Raw genomic sequence first — 20,695 nt, 5'->3', positions numbered from 1 at the left:
GCAAGGAAGACCCAGCGCAAACAAGGAAAAAAAAAATTGCCCCCAATCAGCACAGTGTCCTCGTCCCCCCTCTCCCAAACATCCATCATCAGGCATGACACCTTATTCCTCCCCCAGGTAACCCCCAGGCTTGCCCTTCTTGTGACATCTCTCCATGTTCTGGCTGTTTCCACCTACTGTTGATTATATCCATGGCGGCTCCCAAGATTGATGCTAGTTTTTTTTTTTGTTTTTTTTTAAATACAATTTTTTCTGGTTTCCATTATGAATGAATGTTTATTCATTGTTTTAAAAAAATAGGAATTGAGCTGGTTTGGAAGTTTGTGAGGAACTGATTTTGTGCTCACAGGATCAAGCTCTTTGGGGACACAGTCACAGTTGTAGTGGGACCAACTCAGCTCCTGGACTGTCTTGGTCTGAAACACAAAGTCCTGCATCCCAGGAAACCCAGTCCAGGGCGAATTGAGATGATTGGTCACCCTACAAAATATCTGGGGGACCCTTTGGTTTATTTTTTATTATTTTTTAAACTTGTTTGATTTTAATGAAAAATTCTACCACTATAAACAAGCATTGATTACATTTATAAAAATTTTATCTACCAGCTAATAAAATAACATATATTAGTCTTGTTACTTTGGGCTATAAAATAACCTATAATAGACCTTTCCCCATTAACACAGATATGGCTTTTTGAATATATAACCAAGGCTTCCCGGGTGGCTCAGATGGTAAAGAATCTGCCTGCAGTGCAGGAAACCTGTGTTCGATCCCTGGGTTGGGAGGATACCCTGGAGGAGGGCATGGAAACCCACTCCAGTATTCTTGCCTGGGGAATCCCCATGGACAGAGGAGCCTGGTGGGCTACAGTCCGTGGGGTCACAAAGAGCCAGACACTACTGAGTGACTAAGCACAGCACAGCACACATGTAACCCCAGAACATGTGATTCAGCTTTTTTGGTTTTCTTTTCCTGAATTCAAGAAGAAGTCTTTTGCCTTTGAAAATCTCTTACCTCTCCTGTAATTATCTAAGAAAGTTTCAATGATATTTTACATCATAGGTTCTACATAAAATTAAATGTAAATTTACAGTGGAGGTAACTAATTCTTATGTATCACTTAATCAGGGTCATTAAGGTTTAACACTGCTCTTTAGGACTAGTTTCCAATAATTAAGTCTGTGGGGGACTCAGATGATTGGGTTTTGGGCTTTGCAGATAAATGTAGCATTGGGCAGTGGGGTCTGGGCTTACATGTAGATAAAGAAAAGTAAAATACTCCATGAATCCTAGGAAAACTGCTCTTAATACTGGAGGAGTAATCTTTACTTTCAACCTCTTTGGACAAAGTCATCCTCTATGTGCCTTTTCACTCAACTTACACAGAAACTGTCAAGGCCCACGGGGAGCCCTGTGGAGGTTGCCCAGGTCTGCAGTTTCTAGCTCTCAGGAGGAGGGAGGGGATTCTTAGAACTTAGGTGGGCATGACCCTCATTGGGCCGGAGCAGGGCAGGGCCTGCGGGGCTGACGGCTTGTCCAGTTCTTACCGAATTGATCCAGTCATTGTAGTTGGAGACCCGTGTGAAGACGGAGGGCTTGCGGTAGTAGTTGCAGCCGAGGGAGGACCCGAAGCTGACTATGCCGTGCACCTGCCACTGGCCGTTATCCGCCTGGCAGTTCAGTGGCCCACCGGAGTCCCCCTGGGGAAGAGCAGGGTGGTGTCAGGAGGGGCCTGGGGGCTTGGGCAGGGGGATGGGAGGGGCAGGGGCTGCTCTTCAGAGCCCTTGTTTTACACCTCGGCAGTGTATTTATATTGTTCCATGTGGGTCGCCAAGTTCCCTGAGGCCAACCCTCGCAGTCACAGCTCAAGATGGCACCATAATACTGATAGGCGCTAGCCCTTGCTCTTTCTGGGTGTCTGGAATGGTGCTGAGCACTTTTTAGGCCTTATTCCATTTCATCTTCACAAAAATCTACGAGGTAAGTATTGCTACCTGGTGGCTCAGATGGTAAAGAATCTGCCTGCAATGGAAGAGACCTGGGTTTGATCCCTGGGTCAGGAAGATCGCCTGGAGAAGGGAATGGCAACCCACCCCAGTACTCTTGCCTGGAGATTCCATGGACAGAGAAGCCTGGAGGGCTATAGTCCATGGGGTCACAGAGAGTTGGACACAACTGAGTGGCAAACACACACACCATTTCACTGAAGAGAAAAGCAAACCCCCTCAGTCTGAGGTTGTGCAGGCAGTAAGTGAAGGAGCTGAGATGTGTCCTTGAGTTAGAAATTCATGCACTCCACCACCATCGGGAGATTCCGCCCACTGAGGGAGTTTCCTGGGAGCCGGTCTGCATGGGCAGAAAGTAGAGGTCTCCAGTGTGATCTGAAGGACACAGGAGGCTCCTTCCCGCTCTGTGCTCACTCGGCTGCAAAGTCTACCACATAGCAAGTCTGTTTGGTTAAGATGGTGTGTCTAGAAAGGCTGTGTGGTAGCTACCCTGAAGCGACAGTCATGAAGGGGGTTAACTCAACAGATAAACTTGAAATCATCTCAGAAAGGTCCTGACACAGCAAATAGGTCCTCTTGTCTCTCTTCCGACAAAGAGGGAAAGAATAAGATTGATGACAGTAATGAGAGACCTCAATGGAACTCAAGGCAGGACTTTCCAGCAGTGAGAGGGTAGACACTATTACAAGGAGAATCTCAAAACATCTTTTCTGGAGACTGCAAGGGCAAAGGTCAGGGTCTCAACCATGTGAAGCTGCTTCCCAGCACTTCTGCCGGCAGGTGGGAGGATGGAGTCTAGGACCCCGACAGACTCTCCCCACCTTCAGCTCCATTTTGTTGGGAGGGGGTGACTTCCTGGACTCACATTGCAGCTGGAGGTCACGCCGTCACCCCCAGCACAGATCATATTGGTCTTCACAGTGCTGCCCCACCAACTAGGTTGGGAGCATGTGGCGTAGTCCACAACCAGCAGCTCACCCTGCTGCAGGATGTCAGGAAGAGCTCCGTTGGCTGCATGAGACAAGAGAGAAGGTGTTACAGGGACAAAGGGAAAAAGCAAGTAGGGGATGCCTACTGAATTTTATGCCCAGCCCCTTTTTCTCTGGTCCCTCTTACTTCCCTCCATCCATAGGGTTGCCATGGAAGCAGCCAATTTGCCTACACTATATCCTCACAGTTAATTGGTCACTGCTGATTGGTGCAGGGGTGAACACCTGTCTCCAGCTAAGCCAATGAGCTCCTTATCCTGGGAATTTGGGGTTGGGACTAAGAAATCCCAGCCAGAGAGGATATAAATCTGGGAGTTGTTGGTAGTGGCCACCATTTTCTTCTAGGGAGAGAAGGACGAAATAGACCCATGAGGAAGAGAAATTCTGAGAGTGTTTCCTGAGTTTCTAACAATCTTTCAGTGTCCAATTTTCTTCTGTTCGTTAAGCCTGGCTCTCTCTGCCCTTGATTGAGTCTCTCATTGTTCAGTCATTTAGTTGCGTCTGACTCTTTGAGAACCCCATGGAATGCAGCATGCCAGGCTTGCCTGTCCTTCACTATCTCCCAGAGTTTGGTTAAACTCGTGTCCATTGTGTTGATGATGCCATCCATCTATCTCATCTTCTGTCACCACCTTTTCCTTCTGCCTTCAATCTTTCCCCACATCAGGGTCTTTTGCCGTGAGTCTGCTCTTTGCATCAGGAGTTCAAAGTATTGGAACTTCAGCTTCAGTATCAGTCCTTCCAAGGAAAATTCAGGGTTGATTTCCTTTAGGATTGACTGGTTTGATCTCCTTGCTGTCCAAGGGACTCTCAAACATCTTCTCCAGCACCACAGTTCAAAAGCTTCAGTTCTTTGTCTCTCAGCCTTCTTTGTGGTTCAACTCTCACATCTGTTCATGACTACTGGAAGAACCATAGCTTTGACTGTATGAACCTTTGTCAGCAAAGTGATGTCTCTGCTTTTTAATACACTATCTAGGTTTGTCAAAGCTTTTCCTCCAAGGAGTAAGCATTTTTTTTATAATTTCGTGGCTGAAGGTGAACACTGAATCTCTTAAATCCTTATAACAAACTCCCCTTTTGACTGAGTTGGCTCCATGGATTTCTACCACTTACCGTAAATATGACAATGAGCCTGCTGGCATTTGGAGCCCCAGGTTGGGAAAAAATATTTGAATGTGTTGAAAGTAGAGCTTTCCTAATTGTTCCCAATGACACTGCCATCACACTTTCGTTACTATCACCACTGCTACTAATGGCCAGGCTTAATAGTATTTTTCACTTGCATTTTATTAGGCTTTTCAAATACTATGCTAATCCTCATGATAGATATTTATTCCTATTTTGACAGGAGTGACACTGAAGCCAAGAGAAGTTAAGCAGTTTTCCCAAGAGCACTCTAATTAACTCTATTCTAACCTGTGTTACGTTTTGCAAGTATATGGGCATTTTCCCATCTCTTTTAATGTTCACCAACTGAATTTCCATTTTACAGAGGAGGAAAGTGAGGCTCCAACATAGCTTGCCCGAGTTTACACAGCTAGTGGCCAAGATAGCTGGGAATAAAATCAAGCACTTGGACCCTTCCCTGGCTCTAGTTGCCTCCAGTGAAATGCATTCTGCCTGGGTGTTTTCTGATAAATGAACCAGCGACTGAATTTGTATCTCAATAAGTAAGAGATACATCTCCACTTCTCACTTCTGCTAAGTGTCCATGGGTCCTGTTTTTGCAGATAAGCCAGGCAAGAGGGTGATATCAATTTGAGTGCATGTGTGTCGATGTACCTCTGTAAAAAAGTGTCACATAGGTTTGTCGTTATGAGAAAAAACAGCCACTTATTTGCATGGGCCTTCCTAGAATTTTCCAGACCTTTGGTGATTTCACAAGAGGAGGGCAAGTCCTCTGCTCCTTCTTAGTGCCTTACTGTCATTGGATTTCTGACCCTTAGGGCTTATGTCAAAAGGAGACCCACACGTGGTCAGAGTCTGAGTGGCAAGGTCAGGCGGCACATGACGAGTGAGGTTTGAGATGGGAAGGGGGGACCTTTGTGGAGCTGCAGAATCCTGAGGTCAGGGGGTGAATGCTATTTTAGGCTCTGGCTTTGGGTCACAGGAGGGACTTCCATGCCAGATGTCATGTAGTCATGGTATCAGTGACAACGGCTAAGCAATCTGCAGGTGGCCACACAGCAAGTGAGTGGAGGAACTGGGATTTGAACCCAGGCATTCTGAATTCTTATCTATGTGCGTGCATGTGTGCGTGCTCAGTCACTTCAGTTGTGTCCAACTCTATGTGACCCTGTGGCCTGTAGCCCACCAGGCTCCTCTGCCATAGGACTCTCCAGGCAAGAGTACTGGAGTGTTTGCCATGCCCTCCTCCAGGGGATCTTCCCGACCCTGGAGATGAACACTTGTCTCCTGCATCTCGTCTCCTGCATTGCAGGTGGATTCTTGACCCACTGAACCACCTGGGAAGCCCTTATCTGTCTACACTATCCTCCTTCTCCAAGGCAGCAGGCACTTCTTTCAGACTCCTTGGAGGATGAGTGGAGAGAAAACCCCTGACTGAACAGGGGTGACATCGCCCCCCTCCCTTGGGAGCCATGGGGCTCCCAGCACCCACTTACTCTGCAGTCTTCCCCAGCCCGTGACGTAGCAGACATAGTTGTTGGGCAGGATGGTGCCGGCAGGCGGCAGGCAGCCCAGCTGGATCTTGTCAGTCAGGGGGACAGAGCTGGCCAGTTTGAGCAGGGCAATGTCGTTCCTGGGTTGGAAAAGAAGCAGACCATAATCAGAGGGTTGATTGGTTCTGTCCCAGTTATATTTCTGATTCGAGCCCCAGTTGGGATCACTGAACCCCGTCCCCGGCCGGACTGATGCTGAATCTTCCTTCTGTTGGGGTTACGAGGGATCGGGAGCAGCTATGGTAAAACCCCAAGATTGCATTTAAAAGAAAATTTTGGCCACATTCAGCAGCATGTGGAATCTTAGTTCCTCCACCAGGGATCGAACCCACACTCCCTACAGTGAAATACAGAGTCTTCACGACTGGGCCACTGGAGAAGTTCCCCCAGGACTGTATTTTGTCCCTGGTGGAGCTTGAAGCCCTAAATTCCTAAAGGCCTTTCAGGGGACTGTTTAAAACAGAGAGGGCAAATAGGTCTGTCTTGCAAAGTCCACTCTGATGGATTAGTTGGGGCAGCCTGGCAGGCTGTGTTGACAAGGACTCTGAGCTTCTTTCCAGGATTAGCAAGGGAATAAATCCATGATTGTTTGGTGATGTCCATGCCGGCCTTGTACTTCCTGTGTTTGGTTTAGAAAATAGCAGATGTTCGGACTGAAAGGACTTTTTGCCTTTATTCTTCACTCTCTCTTCCACCTTGAGCTCTGCTGTCAGATTTATCCTTGAGTTTCATGTCCTTGTCTAGGAAACCTTTAGCGATTGGCGGATCACATTTTCCACGATGGCTGCAACGAGACCTCCCACCTAGTGGTGCTCGTTGCAATGTGATGTTGATACCTTGTCCACTGAGAGTTGAGGGTCTCAGTTTCTTTCTCCTGGCTGGGGATGGGAGGCATGTGATGTTTAGGAAGTGACACCATGTGACTTCTGAGACTAAGTCATGACAAGAGATGAAGCTTCTATCTGATTTTTCAAGATTTCTTTTCTGGGATCCTAACCTCTGTGCCATGAAGAAGCCAAGGCCACATGGAGAGGCCACGCAGAGAGGCCATATGTAGCTAAAAATCTCTCTCTCCCCTCTCTGCCCAGCCATCTCCTTCCCATCTCTTAAAGCTTCTCTGGACACATTTTGTGTCATTTTGTGGCTTCCCAGTGTCTTATCTGTGTGTGTTTCATCTAGTAGACTAGTCCCTTTGGGGGCAGAGACTGACTTATGACTCACGGACTCCTTGCATCCTTTCTTAGCCATCATCAGTGCTGGACCACAGCAGGCTGCCCAGATGAAAGAGCGTGGAGAGTTACGGCCACAGGGCATCCTCTGCTCTCTCCTGGGCTGTGACGTAGAGTCATCAGAAGATTTGGTGAGTGAGCTTTCTGGGCAGTCATTCAGGAGTGGCATCTTGGACTGCAGAAGAGGCCTTGTGTGTGGTTAAAGTACGCAAATTTGAAGAGATGGCTGGGGTTCTTCTTTCTAAAGGCCCTTCTGGAACTGCAGACGTGCTTTGGGGGGATGGGAGAGGATGATGGATACTTCTGGGTTCTGGGATGGTGATGGGGAAGCAGGAAAAGGGAAGATAACTTTCTGTCCCTGGTGGGGAGATGCCAACAATGCCACATGGTCGTTATTCATATCTAAGCCAGCAGTCTCCTTAACCACCCCCTGCTCTGCCTCACAGCCACGCTTCTGGCCATGGGCTCCCTGAGAGTTGCTGCGGTGGCCTGTGCACCTCTATGCATCCAGCACCCAGTGTGGTATGTGGAACATGGGTTGGGCGGATGGTCACCAAAGGCTCAGGGTGAGCATGGGGTGGCATGTGCTCGTCTAAGAAGTTGAGGGGTGAAGTAGAGTCTCCCTGCTGGTCGGGGAACCATCACTAGGGTTTTGCAGAGTTCTGAACCCTTGACTAGCTTCCTGTGTCTTTTACCGAGGCTCCCTCGCAGGGCATCAGGGAATCTTTGTGTTTAAAAGATCTTGTTGGGAGGAGGCACAGGGTGGAGGAAGGCAGGAAGGACCATGTCCCACTCTGCTCTTGGATTCCACTCCCAGTCGTGGGGCCTGTAGACCCATCTCTGTGTCCTCAGGGTTTGGCACAGAATAAATCCACGGTCAGTGTGTGCCTGGGGTGGACGGGAACCCTGTAGACTTAACTGGCAGGAGATCTAGGTTCCCCCCTGCCACTCCGAGTCACACCCTAGCCCAGGCATCTTTGGGGCCAAGAACCTCTCCCCCCTCCCTACAGAAGGAGCAAAGGATGGGACAGCGCCCACTTTTTTTGTGAGACAGCCCACCCCCAGTCTGTGTCCCTGCCAACCCACCCTGCACGTGCACCCAGACAGAACGCACCCTTGGGCGAGCTGATTGGAGTTCCACTTCTCGTGTATCACGGACTTGGAGACTGCGACGGTCAGTGAGCCAGACTCATCGGTGGAGAGACTCTGCCTGCCCACCACCACGCGGTAGGTCCTGGAGGAGCTGGGAGAGAGAGGGCCGGGCAGGGAACGTGAGCTCTGGGCTGTCCTTTCCTCTCTCTGAGCCCTATGGGCTGGGACACTCCAGTCAATGTACTGGTTAGAGACCAGCTCTGGACAGTGCTGGCAGACCCAAACCAGCTCCTGCTCCAAGAGCCACTAGTTGGCACTGGGAATTTTTCTTTCCTTGGGGCAATCGGTTAGTTACAACATAACATAATAACTATAACAAAACAGTAATTACACTACCTTATGCCAACTGTAAACTATAATATAAAATAAAAGTTATAATAATATAAGCTCTATATTACTATAAGGGAAGTGAGATGGATACAGATAACCATAGTCATTTGACTTAAAGGGCATTTTTTATTTTAATTTTTAAATTTTATTATCTTTTTTGGCCACAGCTATATGGCATGCAGAATTTCCCTGACCAGGGATCGAACCTGTGCCCCCTGCAGTGAAGCACAGTCTTAACTACTGGACCACCAGGGAAGTTCCCAAGGCCATTTTTTTTTAGTTTAACTCCTCATTTCCTATTTTTAAATGGGGAACCCGAGGCTTGCATGTGTGTGTGTGTGTGTGTGTGTGTATGTGCTCAGTCGCTCAATTGTATCTGACTCTTTGTGACCCAACGGACTGTAGCCCCCCAGGCTCCTCTGTCCATGGGATTCTCCAGGCAAGAATACTGCAGTAGGTTGCCATTTCCTTCTCCAAGGGATCTTCTTGACTCAAGAATCAAACCTGCATCTCCTGCGTCTCCTGCCTTGGCAGGCGGATTCTTTACCCTTGAACCACCTAGGAAGCCAGCCTGAGGCTTAGGAAGGACTAACTGGTCCAAAGTCTTACTCTCCAGCTCGTTAGTGACAAGTCAGAGCTAAAACCAGGACTCCTGAATCCCAGACCTCTGTAATTTCCCCCACCACCTCACAGAACTTGTAAATTAGGTGGAGAGAAGGGACCACCCCTGACAATGAGAGTGTCTCACTAGCCCAGTGGAAACTCCAGTGAGCGCCAGCCTGGGTAAGCTAAGCAGAGGCTGTGGGAAAGGAAGAGGACAGGTGAACAATGGATGTCACAGAGCCTTTCCTTTCCCCGTGGGCCTTTATAATGGTGTTAGTTTCACTTTTTTTGAGCACTTGTTCTGTGCTGGCCCATTTAATGCATCATCTCATTGAATCCACACTAAATACCCATGGATGCTTCCCTGGTGGCTTAGTGGTAAAGAATCTGCCTGCCAACGCAGGAGACATGGATTCAATTCCTGGGTTGGGAAGACCCCCTGGAGAAGAAAATGGCACTCCTGTATTTGTGCCTAGAAAATCCCCTGGACAGGGGAGCCTGGCAAGCTACAGTCTATGGGGTCGTAAAGAATCAGACACGATTGAGCGACTAAACCACGATTACTGCAAGTATTGTTATCTGCTTTTTTTGCCGGTGATGGTATTGAGACTTGAAGAAGTCATTCAAGTCGCTCAAGGGAACCCAGTTCCAGATTCAGAGGCCATATCTAGTTCACCCCAAAAGGACAGAAAATGGGTCTCTCCCTCCCCATGGTCCCCTCACAGTGCCCTGCACAGGACGGTCAATCCATGTCATATATATGGGTCTAGCAACTGACCAACAGACTGAACTACAGATCAAAGAGAGCATATTTCTTGGCCAAGGAAGTGGTTATGTGCGATGCTCCTTTATATGGGGTGGTTTGGGCCATCTGGGCTCTAACTCTGAGAGATGAGTGCTGGCCAGTAGGGTGAGCAGGCTGAGAGACGGGGGAATAGCAATTACCTGATGCAGTGGGCTGCTGTCAGGACCCAATTTTGTTTTATCAGAGACCCTCCGCAGGTGTGACGCCACTGGCCGCTGGAGCTGTACTGCAGGGAGACCTGGGAAGAAGCACAGGTGATCCCACAGCTGAAAGGGCCACGCTCTCTGCTCTGCAGGATCCCAGCCCCGGGAGTGGGGGCAGGGGAAGCTGAGTAAGCAAGACACTCGCCTCAGGTGCAAAATCTACGGGGGCACGAAGAAACTCTGTAATCCAGCTACATAACATTTTAATAATCTTTAGAAAATCAACACACAAAAATCTATGATGAATAGAATATAATGTCAAAAATGTAAATAAAAACACTATTAAGAAGTAACTAGTTAAAAAAAATTTTTTTGGCTGTGCTGCAGGGCACGTGGGATCTTCGTTCCCCAACCAGGGATGGAAGCCACGCCCCTTGCGTTGGAAGCGGGGAGTCTCAACCACTACACTGCTAGGGAAGTCCAGGAAGTAATTGTTTTGAATATCTTTCTGCAGTGCTACTTGTTGGGATTTTTCCTTTCTTGGGAGCTATTTCTTCAGGACATATTCTTCCAGTTTAATATATGTAAAGCAAAATTTTGCTCCCCCCATCTGTAAGGCATGGTTCCGGCGAGGCAGAAAAGGAAAGACGACCTCAACAGAAGTAGGTTACCTTTATTCAGGCAAGGAGGGGCGACAGTCGGCCTAATGACCAGGCTGAGCGCCGAAAGGGATCAGGGAGGCTTCATACTTATAGGGAGGTTTGTGGAAGCGATAAGGGAAATGTCAATCAGGTGGGATATTTTGAGTATTCTTTTGTTGAGATGACACTTGTAGTTGGGCAGGGGGTGATAAGTCTTCTGGGCGGGTGTAGGGGGTGGTAGGTTTCCGGACAGGGGGTGATAAGTCCCAGATAGATGCAGCTGGCCTGGAGCATCAGGATGGAACTAAAGTTATGCTTTGTTTTCTCCGAAGTTAGATGATTCAGCAAGGGGCCTTTGAGACTGTTGTTCTCTTTTCTAGGCCCAAAAGACTCCTTCACCATCCACTCCCCGAATCTGTGCTTTCCTTAAGTTTTCTTGTCTTGGTAAATGGCAAACCCGCTGTAAATAGTGGGCAGAATGATCCTTTTAAAATGTGAGCTTAATTATGTTTCTCCTCTGCTCTGACCTGCCCATGGCTTCCTCTCTCATACAATGTAACCTCCAAACTGTACAATGCCTACAAGGTTCTACATGACCACCCTCACCTTACAGGCTCTCATTCCCCTTTCTGCTCCAGCCACACTGACCTCCATGAGGTTCTGGAAACACAACAAGCTCATTTCTGCCTTGGAGCCTTTGCAATTGCTATTCCCTCTGTCTGAACTAATCTTCTCTAAAGTCTTAGCATAGCTTTCTCCTTCACTTCCTGCAGGTCTGTGCTCAAGGTTACCTTCTCTGTGAGGTTCTCTGTGACCACCTTATCTAAGGGTATGCACACTCATGTCCACACAAGTGTACACGTGTATCCTTACACATCCATGCACACATATGGACACACACAGTTCTTTCCTCTTGTCCTGTTTTGTTCTTCATAGTGTCTAACATCACCTGATGTTATGAATTTGCCCATTCAATTGTTCATAGTCTCATTCTCCCACTTTAACATAAGCTCCATGAATTTTATTTCCACTGCTATATTCCAGGTGCCTAGAACAGTTCCTGTCTCATAGTGGGTCCTTAATAAATTGAACAAGTGAGTTAATCAGAAAATGAGTGAATGAATGAACATGGACTCACCAGGGCAAGTGTCTGGTCTCTCTTGCCGAACTTGTCACCTATTGCTCTTCAGTTTTTCCTTGAAGACTAAATCCACTCATAGGAATACGAAAATACTTAAGTGTACCCCTGACGACTCCTCCACTTTTTTTTTTTAAAGAAAAACTTGTTTCCACTTAGATTTGATAGTTTAATAGGTGTGGATTGGAACTTTAAGGTGGTTGCATTTGGCACCATTTGGGTCTCTGTGGGAGCTGTCCCATCTCCTTCCCCTTGGAGTTCCTACCACGGCCAAATAGAAAGGAAGGGGGTGACAGGGAGCACTGCCTGCTCTGACCGTGGTTCCTGGGGAGGAAAAGCAGGGGTGATGCAACTTTTATCCAAACATCATTTCTGATTATCCCCATGACATTTTCTTGTTTGCTTCACATTAAGGGGACTTAGATTAACTGACTTTTTTAAAACAATGTTTAAAATTAGACAAAATTAAAAAGATACCTAAAAGGTTGCCCCACCCCAAAATCTCCAAATAGGTGGAAATCATCCTGCCGATGTGAAAAGTTGAAATAATGTGTAAACATATAATTTGTGGGCAGCAAAGTGTGGCCACAAGAGCAAAGGTTAAACCAAATTTGACTCTGTACTTTTCTCCAGGCTAACTGGGTCACTTTGGGCAATTATATAACTTTGCTGAGCCCCAGTTACCTTGTCTAGTAAATGGGGATTATAATGCTTGTCTAGGGCTCTTGGGATGATTAATAATCATAATAGCTAACACTTTAAATGTCTAATAATTTGAACACTTACCATATACCAGACACTGTTCTGAGCTCAGAGTATAAATAAGCTCACATCACAATCACAGTAATCTCATGAAGCACATTATTCCCACTTTACAGATGAATAAACTAAGGCAGTGAATAGAAATTTGTACAACATGGTCCACATCATAAGCGGTGCCATATATTTTTAATATTACTCACTGAGAAAGGTAAATTGAGTTGCTTCACTTGTACAGCCAGTATGTGGCATAGCGTGAATTGCCTGGCTCCAGAATCTGTGTGGAAACTTTACACATCCTACTTTATTATTATCTTTTTAATTTTTTTGGCTATGCCCTGCAGCATGTGGCATCTTCGTTCCCTGACCAGAGATAGAATCCATGCCCCCTACAGTGCAGATGAGGAGTTTTAAACACTGGGCCACCAGGGAAGTCCTACACACCCTACTTTAATTTTAGACCATCTAGCACTTTATTTTCCAGTGTCTAGTGGATTGTGACCTAGAATCATTATCTTGAGATGGGTGTGGAACAGAAGAGACCTCTCAGCCAATGCAGAGCAAATTATATTTGTTTAAAATATTGGCTTTGTTTAAAATTTTGATATTTTGTTCATTATGATAAAGTTTGATTTTTAAAAAAATATTGCATTAAAAATTCATTTTGGTTACTGAGTTTTGTGGTGCTTCCTTAACTTTTGCCCGCAAAGTGAGTGTCTCGTTTGCCTCACCCCGGTCCCCACCCTGCTTGACCTGCCCACCCATCCTGATTAAAAAAATCTCCTAGGGAAGCAGAAGCAGGAAGTGTAGTGAGACTCTTCTAAGACTAGCATCAATTGGTTCCCAAGGCAAGGATACGTTTGTGTCAGCAAGTGGTACAGAGGTGGAGCAAATGGTCCAGAGGGTGAGGAGATACTTTGGTAGGCAGCATTGATTGATTCTCAGCACAAGGGTGACCTCTACTTAAGCGGGAGGTATAGGCCCCCTCTTCCAACTTCCCAGAAAAAATATATTGTGGAAGTGTGAGAAAAGTAGAACTGGCAAAAATACACAGAGCTAAGTATTGGGTTGGCTAAAAAATTCGTTTGGGTTTTCTTTTGGTAACAGCTTATAGAAAAATCTGAATGAATTTTGTGGCCAATCCAATACATAAATTGCAAATTGTCTATCACTATCTATGACTGAAGCTCTCCTAACTGAAGGGAAGATGAATGGATGTTGCATTCCCTCCATGAAACCTACTGATGGCTGCATGGGGCACTTTGAGCACTCACTTATGTTGTAAACTCACTCCACTCAACCTTTCTGCTCCCAAACCTGTGTATGCCAGTTGTACTCATATTGTAATTATGTATATTAATTAAATATGTAATCAATGAAATATGAGTTCTAAAAGATAGTTGTGATTTACATGGAAACTAAGGTAAGTGCTTGGAAGAGACCAGATAACCATGAATTTTAAAACATTGCTGTGAATTAGGCATAGATGAAAAAACTGAAAAACTGAGAAAAAAAGGTCATCACAATCTGGAAGGGCTGTCAGATTGCTTCTTGAGTATCTCGTAGTCAGTTACTCTACTTTAAATAAATGGAATTAAATGAAAAAAAAAAAAAGAAATGGAATTACAGATGATATATTGTGGGGATGATTTATACAAGATAGATTGGTGCCTAATGTGTATTTACAAGTTTTCAATTAAAATAAGTTTTAAAGGATATATATGTGATTTCTAATAATTTATCTATAACCAACCTTTCAATTTGTTGTTTAGTCACTAAGTCTTGTCTGACTCTTTGCAACCCCATGGACTATAGCCCCACCAGGCTCCTCTGTCCCTGGGATTTCCCAGGTAAGAATACTGGAGTGGGTTGCCATTTCCTTCTCTGGGGCATCTTCTTGACCCAGGGATCAAACCCAGGTCTCTTGCATTGGCAGAAGGGTTCTTTACCACTGAGCCTATTACTCAATCCCAATCATGTCAGATAAGAAAGACTTTACTATATTTATTTATGTCAGTGTAAGTGGAACGCTGGGCTAGATGAAGCACAAGCTGGAATCAAGATTGCCGGGAGAAATATCAATAATCTCAGATATGCAGATGATACCACCCTTATTGCAGAAAGTGAAGAGGAACTAAAGAGCCTCTTGATGAAAGTGAAAGAGGAGAGTGAAAAAATTGGCTTAAAGCTCAACATTCAGAAAACTAAGATCATGGCATCTGGTCCCATCACTTCATGGGAAATAGATGGGGAAACAGTAGAAACAGTGTCAGACTTTATTTTTTTGGGCTCCAAAATCACTGCAGATGGTGATTGCAGCCATGAAATTAAAAGATGCTTACTCCTTGGAAGGAAAGTTATGACCGACCTAGATAGCATATTAAAAAGCAGAGACATTACTTTGCCAACAAAGGTCCGTCTAGTCAAGGCTATGGTTTTTCCAGTGGTCATGTGTGGATGTGAGAGTTTGACTGTGAAGAAAGCTGAGCGCTGAAGAGTTGATGCTTTTGAACTGTGGTGTTGGAGAAGACTCTTGAGAGTCCCTTGGACTGCAAGGAGATCCAACCAGTCCATCCTAAAGGAAATCAGTCCTGGGCATTCATTGGAAGGACTGATGCTGAAGCTGAAACTCCAATACTTTGGCCACCTCATGTGAAGAGTTGACTCATTGGAAAAGACCCTGATGCTGGGAGGGATTGGGGGCAGGAGGAGAAGGGGACGACAGAGGATGAGATGGCTGGATGGCATCACCGACTCGATGGACATGTGCTTGAATAAACTCTGGGAGTTTGTGATGGATAGGGAGGCCTGGCGTGCTGCGATTCATGGGGTCGCAAAGAGTCGGACATGACTGAGCAACTGAACTGAACTGAACTGAAGCCTCACATATTTCTTTCATGAGTCCTACCACTAACAGGTCCTAGTAATTTGTGCCTGTGCCCACCCAGCATTTTTAGTCACCTTATTGTTAGAATTGTTTCAAGGTAAGGAGGCATTTACTTTATTGGTAACATCGATTTGCCTGTAGTCAAGAATTAATTTGCATAAAATAGCACTGATTTGCTCCTGAAAGCAAGGAATATTTGAACAGAGAGTGATGAATGGATTCTCAGATAACAATATATTTGTAAGCAAGCATCTGACTGGTTAACAGAAAGAATGTATTTGTGAATTTGTGTGGATGGTTTGTGGGCTAGGGCAGATCTTTATCCACGTTAGAGAAAGCCCCTCTCCTTCCACCCCCAAGGTTGACCAAGGGCACAGAAATGTATTTTTTATTGTGGAATTCCCCCATCCTGCCCTTTGAGTCCCCCACCAATCCTCATTTTTGCCAGTGCAATAGACCCTGTGGTGGAGGGTAAAGGGCTGATGTTATGGATGTAAGGACAGGGAGGCAAGAAGTAGAGTATGCGGGACTCACCTGCCAGGGCCAGCTGTTGGGCCTCGCATCTTCACCTCCAACCACTCTGGACAGTTGCGGTGGGTAAGTGGGGACCCCACAGCTGAGAGCTGTAGAAAGAGAAAGGGTTGTAAACCCAGGAAGCAGTGACCCAAACAATTTACCCCACACTTCCTGAATTCCCAACCCCCAAATAGAGAATTCCTATTCTGGAAGGATCCTTACAGGTGGTAGAGTCCTACCCTTTGTTGCACTTTTCTGAAATTTCACTCCAGCTTTCTTACAACCACAGGACTGAGCCCAGTGGGTGCAGGGAGGTCCCATCCTCAGTTCCACCAGGAGGTTGGAAAAGTGCCTCTGGGCGACAGGGCTTACCTCCAGCCACCAACGTAGACAGCAGTAAGGCCCTGATCATGGTGTGTCTGTAAGGAGTCCTATATGTGTGGCCCTGGCTAAGGGCCTGGTTTTATGAGTGGGCTTATCAGACAGAGATATACTAGGAAAATTCAAGATGGGGATTTTCTCAAAGCCCAATGGAAAAATGGCCTGTGTCCAACATTCTTTTTCCATTTTCCCTAATTGACACCCTGGAAATACTTGGAAAAAGATGCCAAATGTGGATGTTGAAATATGGGTTCTATCCACTTTCAACAGATTATGTTATATGTTATGAGAAGAAGAAAAATATTGGTCCTTGGAGTTGTGTTTTCATAGAAAACATTAGGTTGCATGTTGAACAAACAGTTCTAGGCCAGTGATTCTCAGTAGTGCTGGTATAATCCACCAAGGGGACAGTTGGCAACGTCCAGAGACATTTTTGGTTGTCACGGCTGGGGATGGGGTACTGTTGGATCTAGTGGGTAGAGTCTAGAGATGTTGCTAAATATCCCACAAAGGCACAGGACAGCCTGTCACAACAAGGAACGATTCCCCCTCAATTGTCAGTGGCACCGAGGTTGAGGAAGCCTGTTCTAGGCCATACCTCGGCTTGCTGGGTGGCCTAGGGTAAGCCATGGAAGTCTCAAGGCTTGGGGCCTGCCTGTCTATGAAACAAGGGGAGAAATGCGTGCCCAGTCTGTTTTGTGGTGAGGATTTGAAAAATGTGCTTACATGGGAGAAACACAAACTAGACCTGAACAGGTGGGGTTGGGCAGCCTCAATGGGCAGCTGCGGAGGGCTTTATTGGGATGGCTGAAGAGTATTTATCATCTCCTTCTAGGACCACAGCAGTTTGTACTTCTCCAATAACTTCCAAATGAGGTCAAAGCAGGAACTTCTTAGAAAAGGAGGCTGACACTCACCCAACATACATGGCAGATGCACTCACATGTCTTACCTAACCTAAGTCTTATGAAATCTACCAAAAGGTCCCATATTTCAAATGAAGAAGCTGAGGTTCAGAGAGGTAAAGTGAACTTGCTCAAGATGACACAGCTTCTAAAGTGGCACAAACGGGATTCCAACATAGGCTGGTCTGATTTCCAAGCTCCTTTTCTTGAGGATGCTGAATGTGGCATTTCAAACGTCCTCCTAGTACTGCAATAAGCCCCTTGTGTTTGGTGGGTAGCAGGGAGCATGGGTGGAAAAAAGGAGCAAGAGTTCCTGATGGATGTTCTTGTTCTTTCTTAAAACTTCATTCTTCTTGCTTATGGTCAGAGCACAGTTCCAGGAAGGCCAGGCTCTGGTGAGATAGACCTGCCCTGTGACCACAGATTCTACATTTTGCCCAGTCAGAAAAGCAGAGAGTGGACTTGAACTGTTAAGACCTGAGTTCAAGACCTCATTGAGTCAGAACTGAGTGTTATAGCTTGGACAGACAAGTCACTGGGCCTGAGTTTCCTAAACAACAATCCAGGCCTGGATTATACGATTGTCATATGGGTGAGAAAAATTTGTAATTGGCCAAGAATCATGAGGAGGGTGAGGGAGCCTGGGGTGTAGAATCCCATTGCACTAGATGTCAGAATACCTGGGTTCTAGTCCCAACTCCATCCCTAACTTCTTTAACAGTTTGGGCTCTTGTTTGTAGTCTGTAGCAGTCACTACAACAACAAACTATTTCTGAAGTTTCCTATTTTATCTTGAATTAATGTGAATATGCCATTCTGTTCCATGTATCTGTGTTTATTTTACTATAAAAATAAGATTTTCCTGTAGGAGGTCACTGAGCAAATACAGGTTTGGCGCATGCCATGGGCTTGCTCTGTGACCTTGGGCTAGTCACACAGATCCTCTGGCCTGGGGCTGTTTATGAATGAACACAGAGAGAGACATATGCCCAGCCTATTTCATCACATTTCTGGGAGGGTTTGGAAGTGACAAAAATCTTCATCTAATAAGCTTAAGCCAAAAAGTCATTCACTGGGACACAAAGTGGAAAAGCCCAGGAGCAGGGCTGATTTCAGGCACGGCTGGATCCAGGGCTCTGGTGATGTCCCCAGCACTCAGTTTATCTCTATCTTTTGTCTCTGCTTTTCACTGTGAGAGTCCACTCTCAGGCTCCATTACATGGCCTGTAGGAGCTACAGGTTGTCCTATGGGGACAAGAGGGTTACAGAACCTCTGGTCCAGGGTTTCTCAACTATGGTGCTATTGCCATTTTGGATGATGGTTCTTTGTTTTGAGACCCAGAATCCTGTGAACTACAATCCTGTGCCTTGAAGGATATTTAGCAGCAGTCCTGGTTCCCACCCACTAGATGCCGGTAGTCTTTTCCCTCCTTCTCCAAGTTGTGACAACCAGAAGTGTCTCTACTCATTGTTGAATGTATTCTAGAGTGCAAAACCATCCCCTCCATTTTGCTGCTGTAGCCTCACATCACTCATCTTCAAACCCATCGGGGAATGAGTGAGAGCTTCCTGGTAGTTCCCACAGAAGTCCTGTAACTCTCTCTGATTGAACCTGCCTCAGGTCACATGACCATCCCTGAACCAATGGTTGTGGTGGGAGAGGGGATGCAAGTGTGGATTGGACAGGCTTAGGACCTGGAGGACAAGTCCTACCCCTAGATCTGGGCACCAGGCTCCAGATGGAGGTGTGGGGGAGGGACAGCACCAAAATAATAATCCAGGTTTCTGGAGAGGGAATAGAGGCTGGGAGAACAGATGAGTTTTATAGCCCACTTCCTCCCACTGGGGCTCAGTCCCCATTTATATGTTGATAGACAACCAGGCAATCTGTGAAGTTCTAAACTGGGCTGTGTCCTTGAGGTCTCAGTGCGGCTATGAAGATGCAGACATGAACTTTCATGAGATTTATGACTCATTTATAAGGGTTCCTCTGAGAAATCCAGTGCTCAGGGGTTAGAGACTTGGGTTTGCAGCCCTGTGCTTCTGGGTAGTGACTGTGGTTTGGATCCTCACTACTCACAGAGTGGTTTGGACCAGCATAGCTTAGGATCTGGTTAGAAATGCAGACTCATGTATCCACACCTACTGATTCAGCATCTGCAGTTTAACAAGATACCTAGGTGATTCCCCTGTTTGTTAAAATTTGAGAAGACCTGAGCTACAGCACGTTTCATCTATAACTCAATTTTTTCACCTATCAAATAGAACAATAAAAATCTTATCCAGCTCTTAGGGTTGTTGCTAGAATTAAGCAACGGTTTATTCACTTAGAACACTGAGAATTGTCAATGTGCAATAAAATGTTCATTCTTCAGTCCTGAGACCTGCAGACCTCAGATATCAGAATATCACAGAATTATTCAAACTTTACCATCAAAGAATCCGAGGAGATCAGGGGTTGGCAACCTGTTTCTACAAATGACCAGACAGCAAATGTTTTAGGCTTATGGGCCATATGGTCTCAGTTACAACTATTCAATTCTGCTGTTATATTGCAAAAAGCAGCCCAATAGGCATAGCTGTTTTCCAGGAAAACTTTATTTACAAAACAGATTTGTTTTTCAGGCTCTGGTGTTCAGTAGATTAACGATCTGGGGTCTAGCATGCGTCAGTCACAACAGTTAATGTCTGAGAAGTTTCATTCTTCACCTGGAAAGCTTGATCTGAATTTTGCAGATTATTTCATCACACAGCTGGGTTTATCTTAAAGTGCATTTTTTTCCTTCCCACACAATCTTCATAGGAAATCAGTGCTTTGGGAAGATGCTCTGTGTTTATTCTCTGCCATTACATGCCCCCTGGCCTATCACCATGTGAACATTTGCAGATAGGTGCTCCTACTTGATGAGTGAGCTTTAGGGGACTGGCCACCAGGGCCTGCTGGGAATAAAGCTCCCCCTCCTAAGGAATAAAAGGGATAGGGGAGATGTGCCACTGGGGGTCCAGGTATGAGGTCAGTAGTAGTAATGATGCCTCCTGTCACAAGCTTCTGTTGGCTTCCAAAGGGAGGTGGAAGATGTGCCCATTTTACAGATGGGAAAACTGAGTCTCGGAGAGGTTAGGTAACTCAGCTGCTGTCACTGCTTGTTAGCCAATAAATACCTTCCTTTCTACTCTGCCATATTTCATGCTATTAATTTGTGTCTTAGATAATGTGAGGGTATGAGAGACTTCCAGGATGGCTCTGATTCTTCACCTCTCACTTTATCCATGCCATTTGCCTTGCAATTTTGCAATGGCCTCCTGGGAGGAGGATGAGAGCCCTGTGGAGCTGAACTTCCCCAGTCAAACCCAGACTTGACCCCTAGACGTATGAATGTTTCCAGCCAAAATCAGCAATTAGTCAAAATAAGTCACCTAACTGACTCCCAGCTGAACCCAAGTGTGTAAGCAATAAATACCTGTCTTTGGATGCTACTGAGAGTTTGTGGTTGGTTGTTATGCAGCACTATTAATTATGCCGGAAG

General features: G+C 45.9%; 1 protein-coding gene across 1 annotated transcript; it reads right to left on the bottom strand.

The window, feature by feature from the left end:
* Positions 1–343: 343 nt before the first annotated feature.
* Positions 344–16,366, bottom strand: LOC122451729 (chymotrypsin-like elastase family member 2A). Its single transcript, XM_043484643.1, has 8 exons — positions 16,255–16,366; positions 15,901–15,989; positions 9,939–10,036; positions 8,023–8,151; positions 5,623–5,759; positions 2,872–3,017; positions 1,548–1,700; positions 344–358 (listed from the first exon to the last, which is right to left on the bottom strand). The coding sequence occupies exons 1-8, from the start codon at positions 16,292–16,294 to the stop codon at positions 344–346; spliced, it is 807 nt and encodes a 268-aa protein (XP_043340578.1). The 5' UTR covers positions 16,295–16,366.
* Positions 16,367–20,695: the final 4,329 nt, after the last annotated feature.

This window comes from Cervus canadensis, chromosome 13 (genome assembly GCF_019320065.1).
Source record: "Cervus canadensis isolate Bull #8, Minnesota chromosome 13, ASM1932006v1, whole genome shotgun sequence".
NCBI lineage: Eukaryota > Metazoa > Chordata > Mammalia > Artiodactyla > Cervidae > Cervus > Cervus canadensis.
The sequence above is the reverse complement of the archived record's forward strand: the minus strand, read 5'-3'. Positions and strand labels throughout refer to the sequence as shown.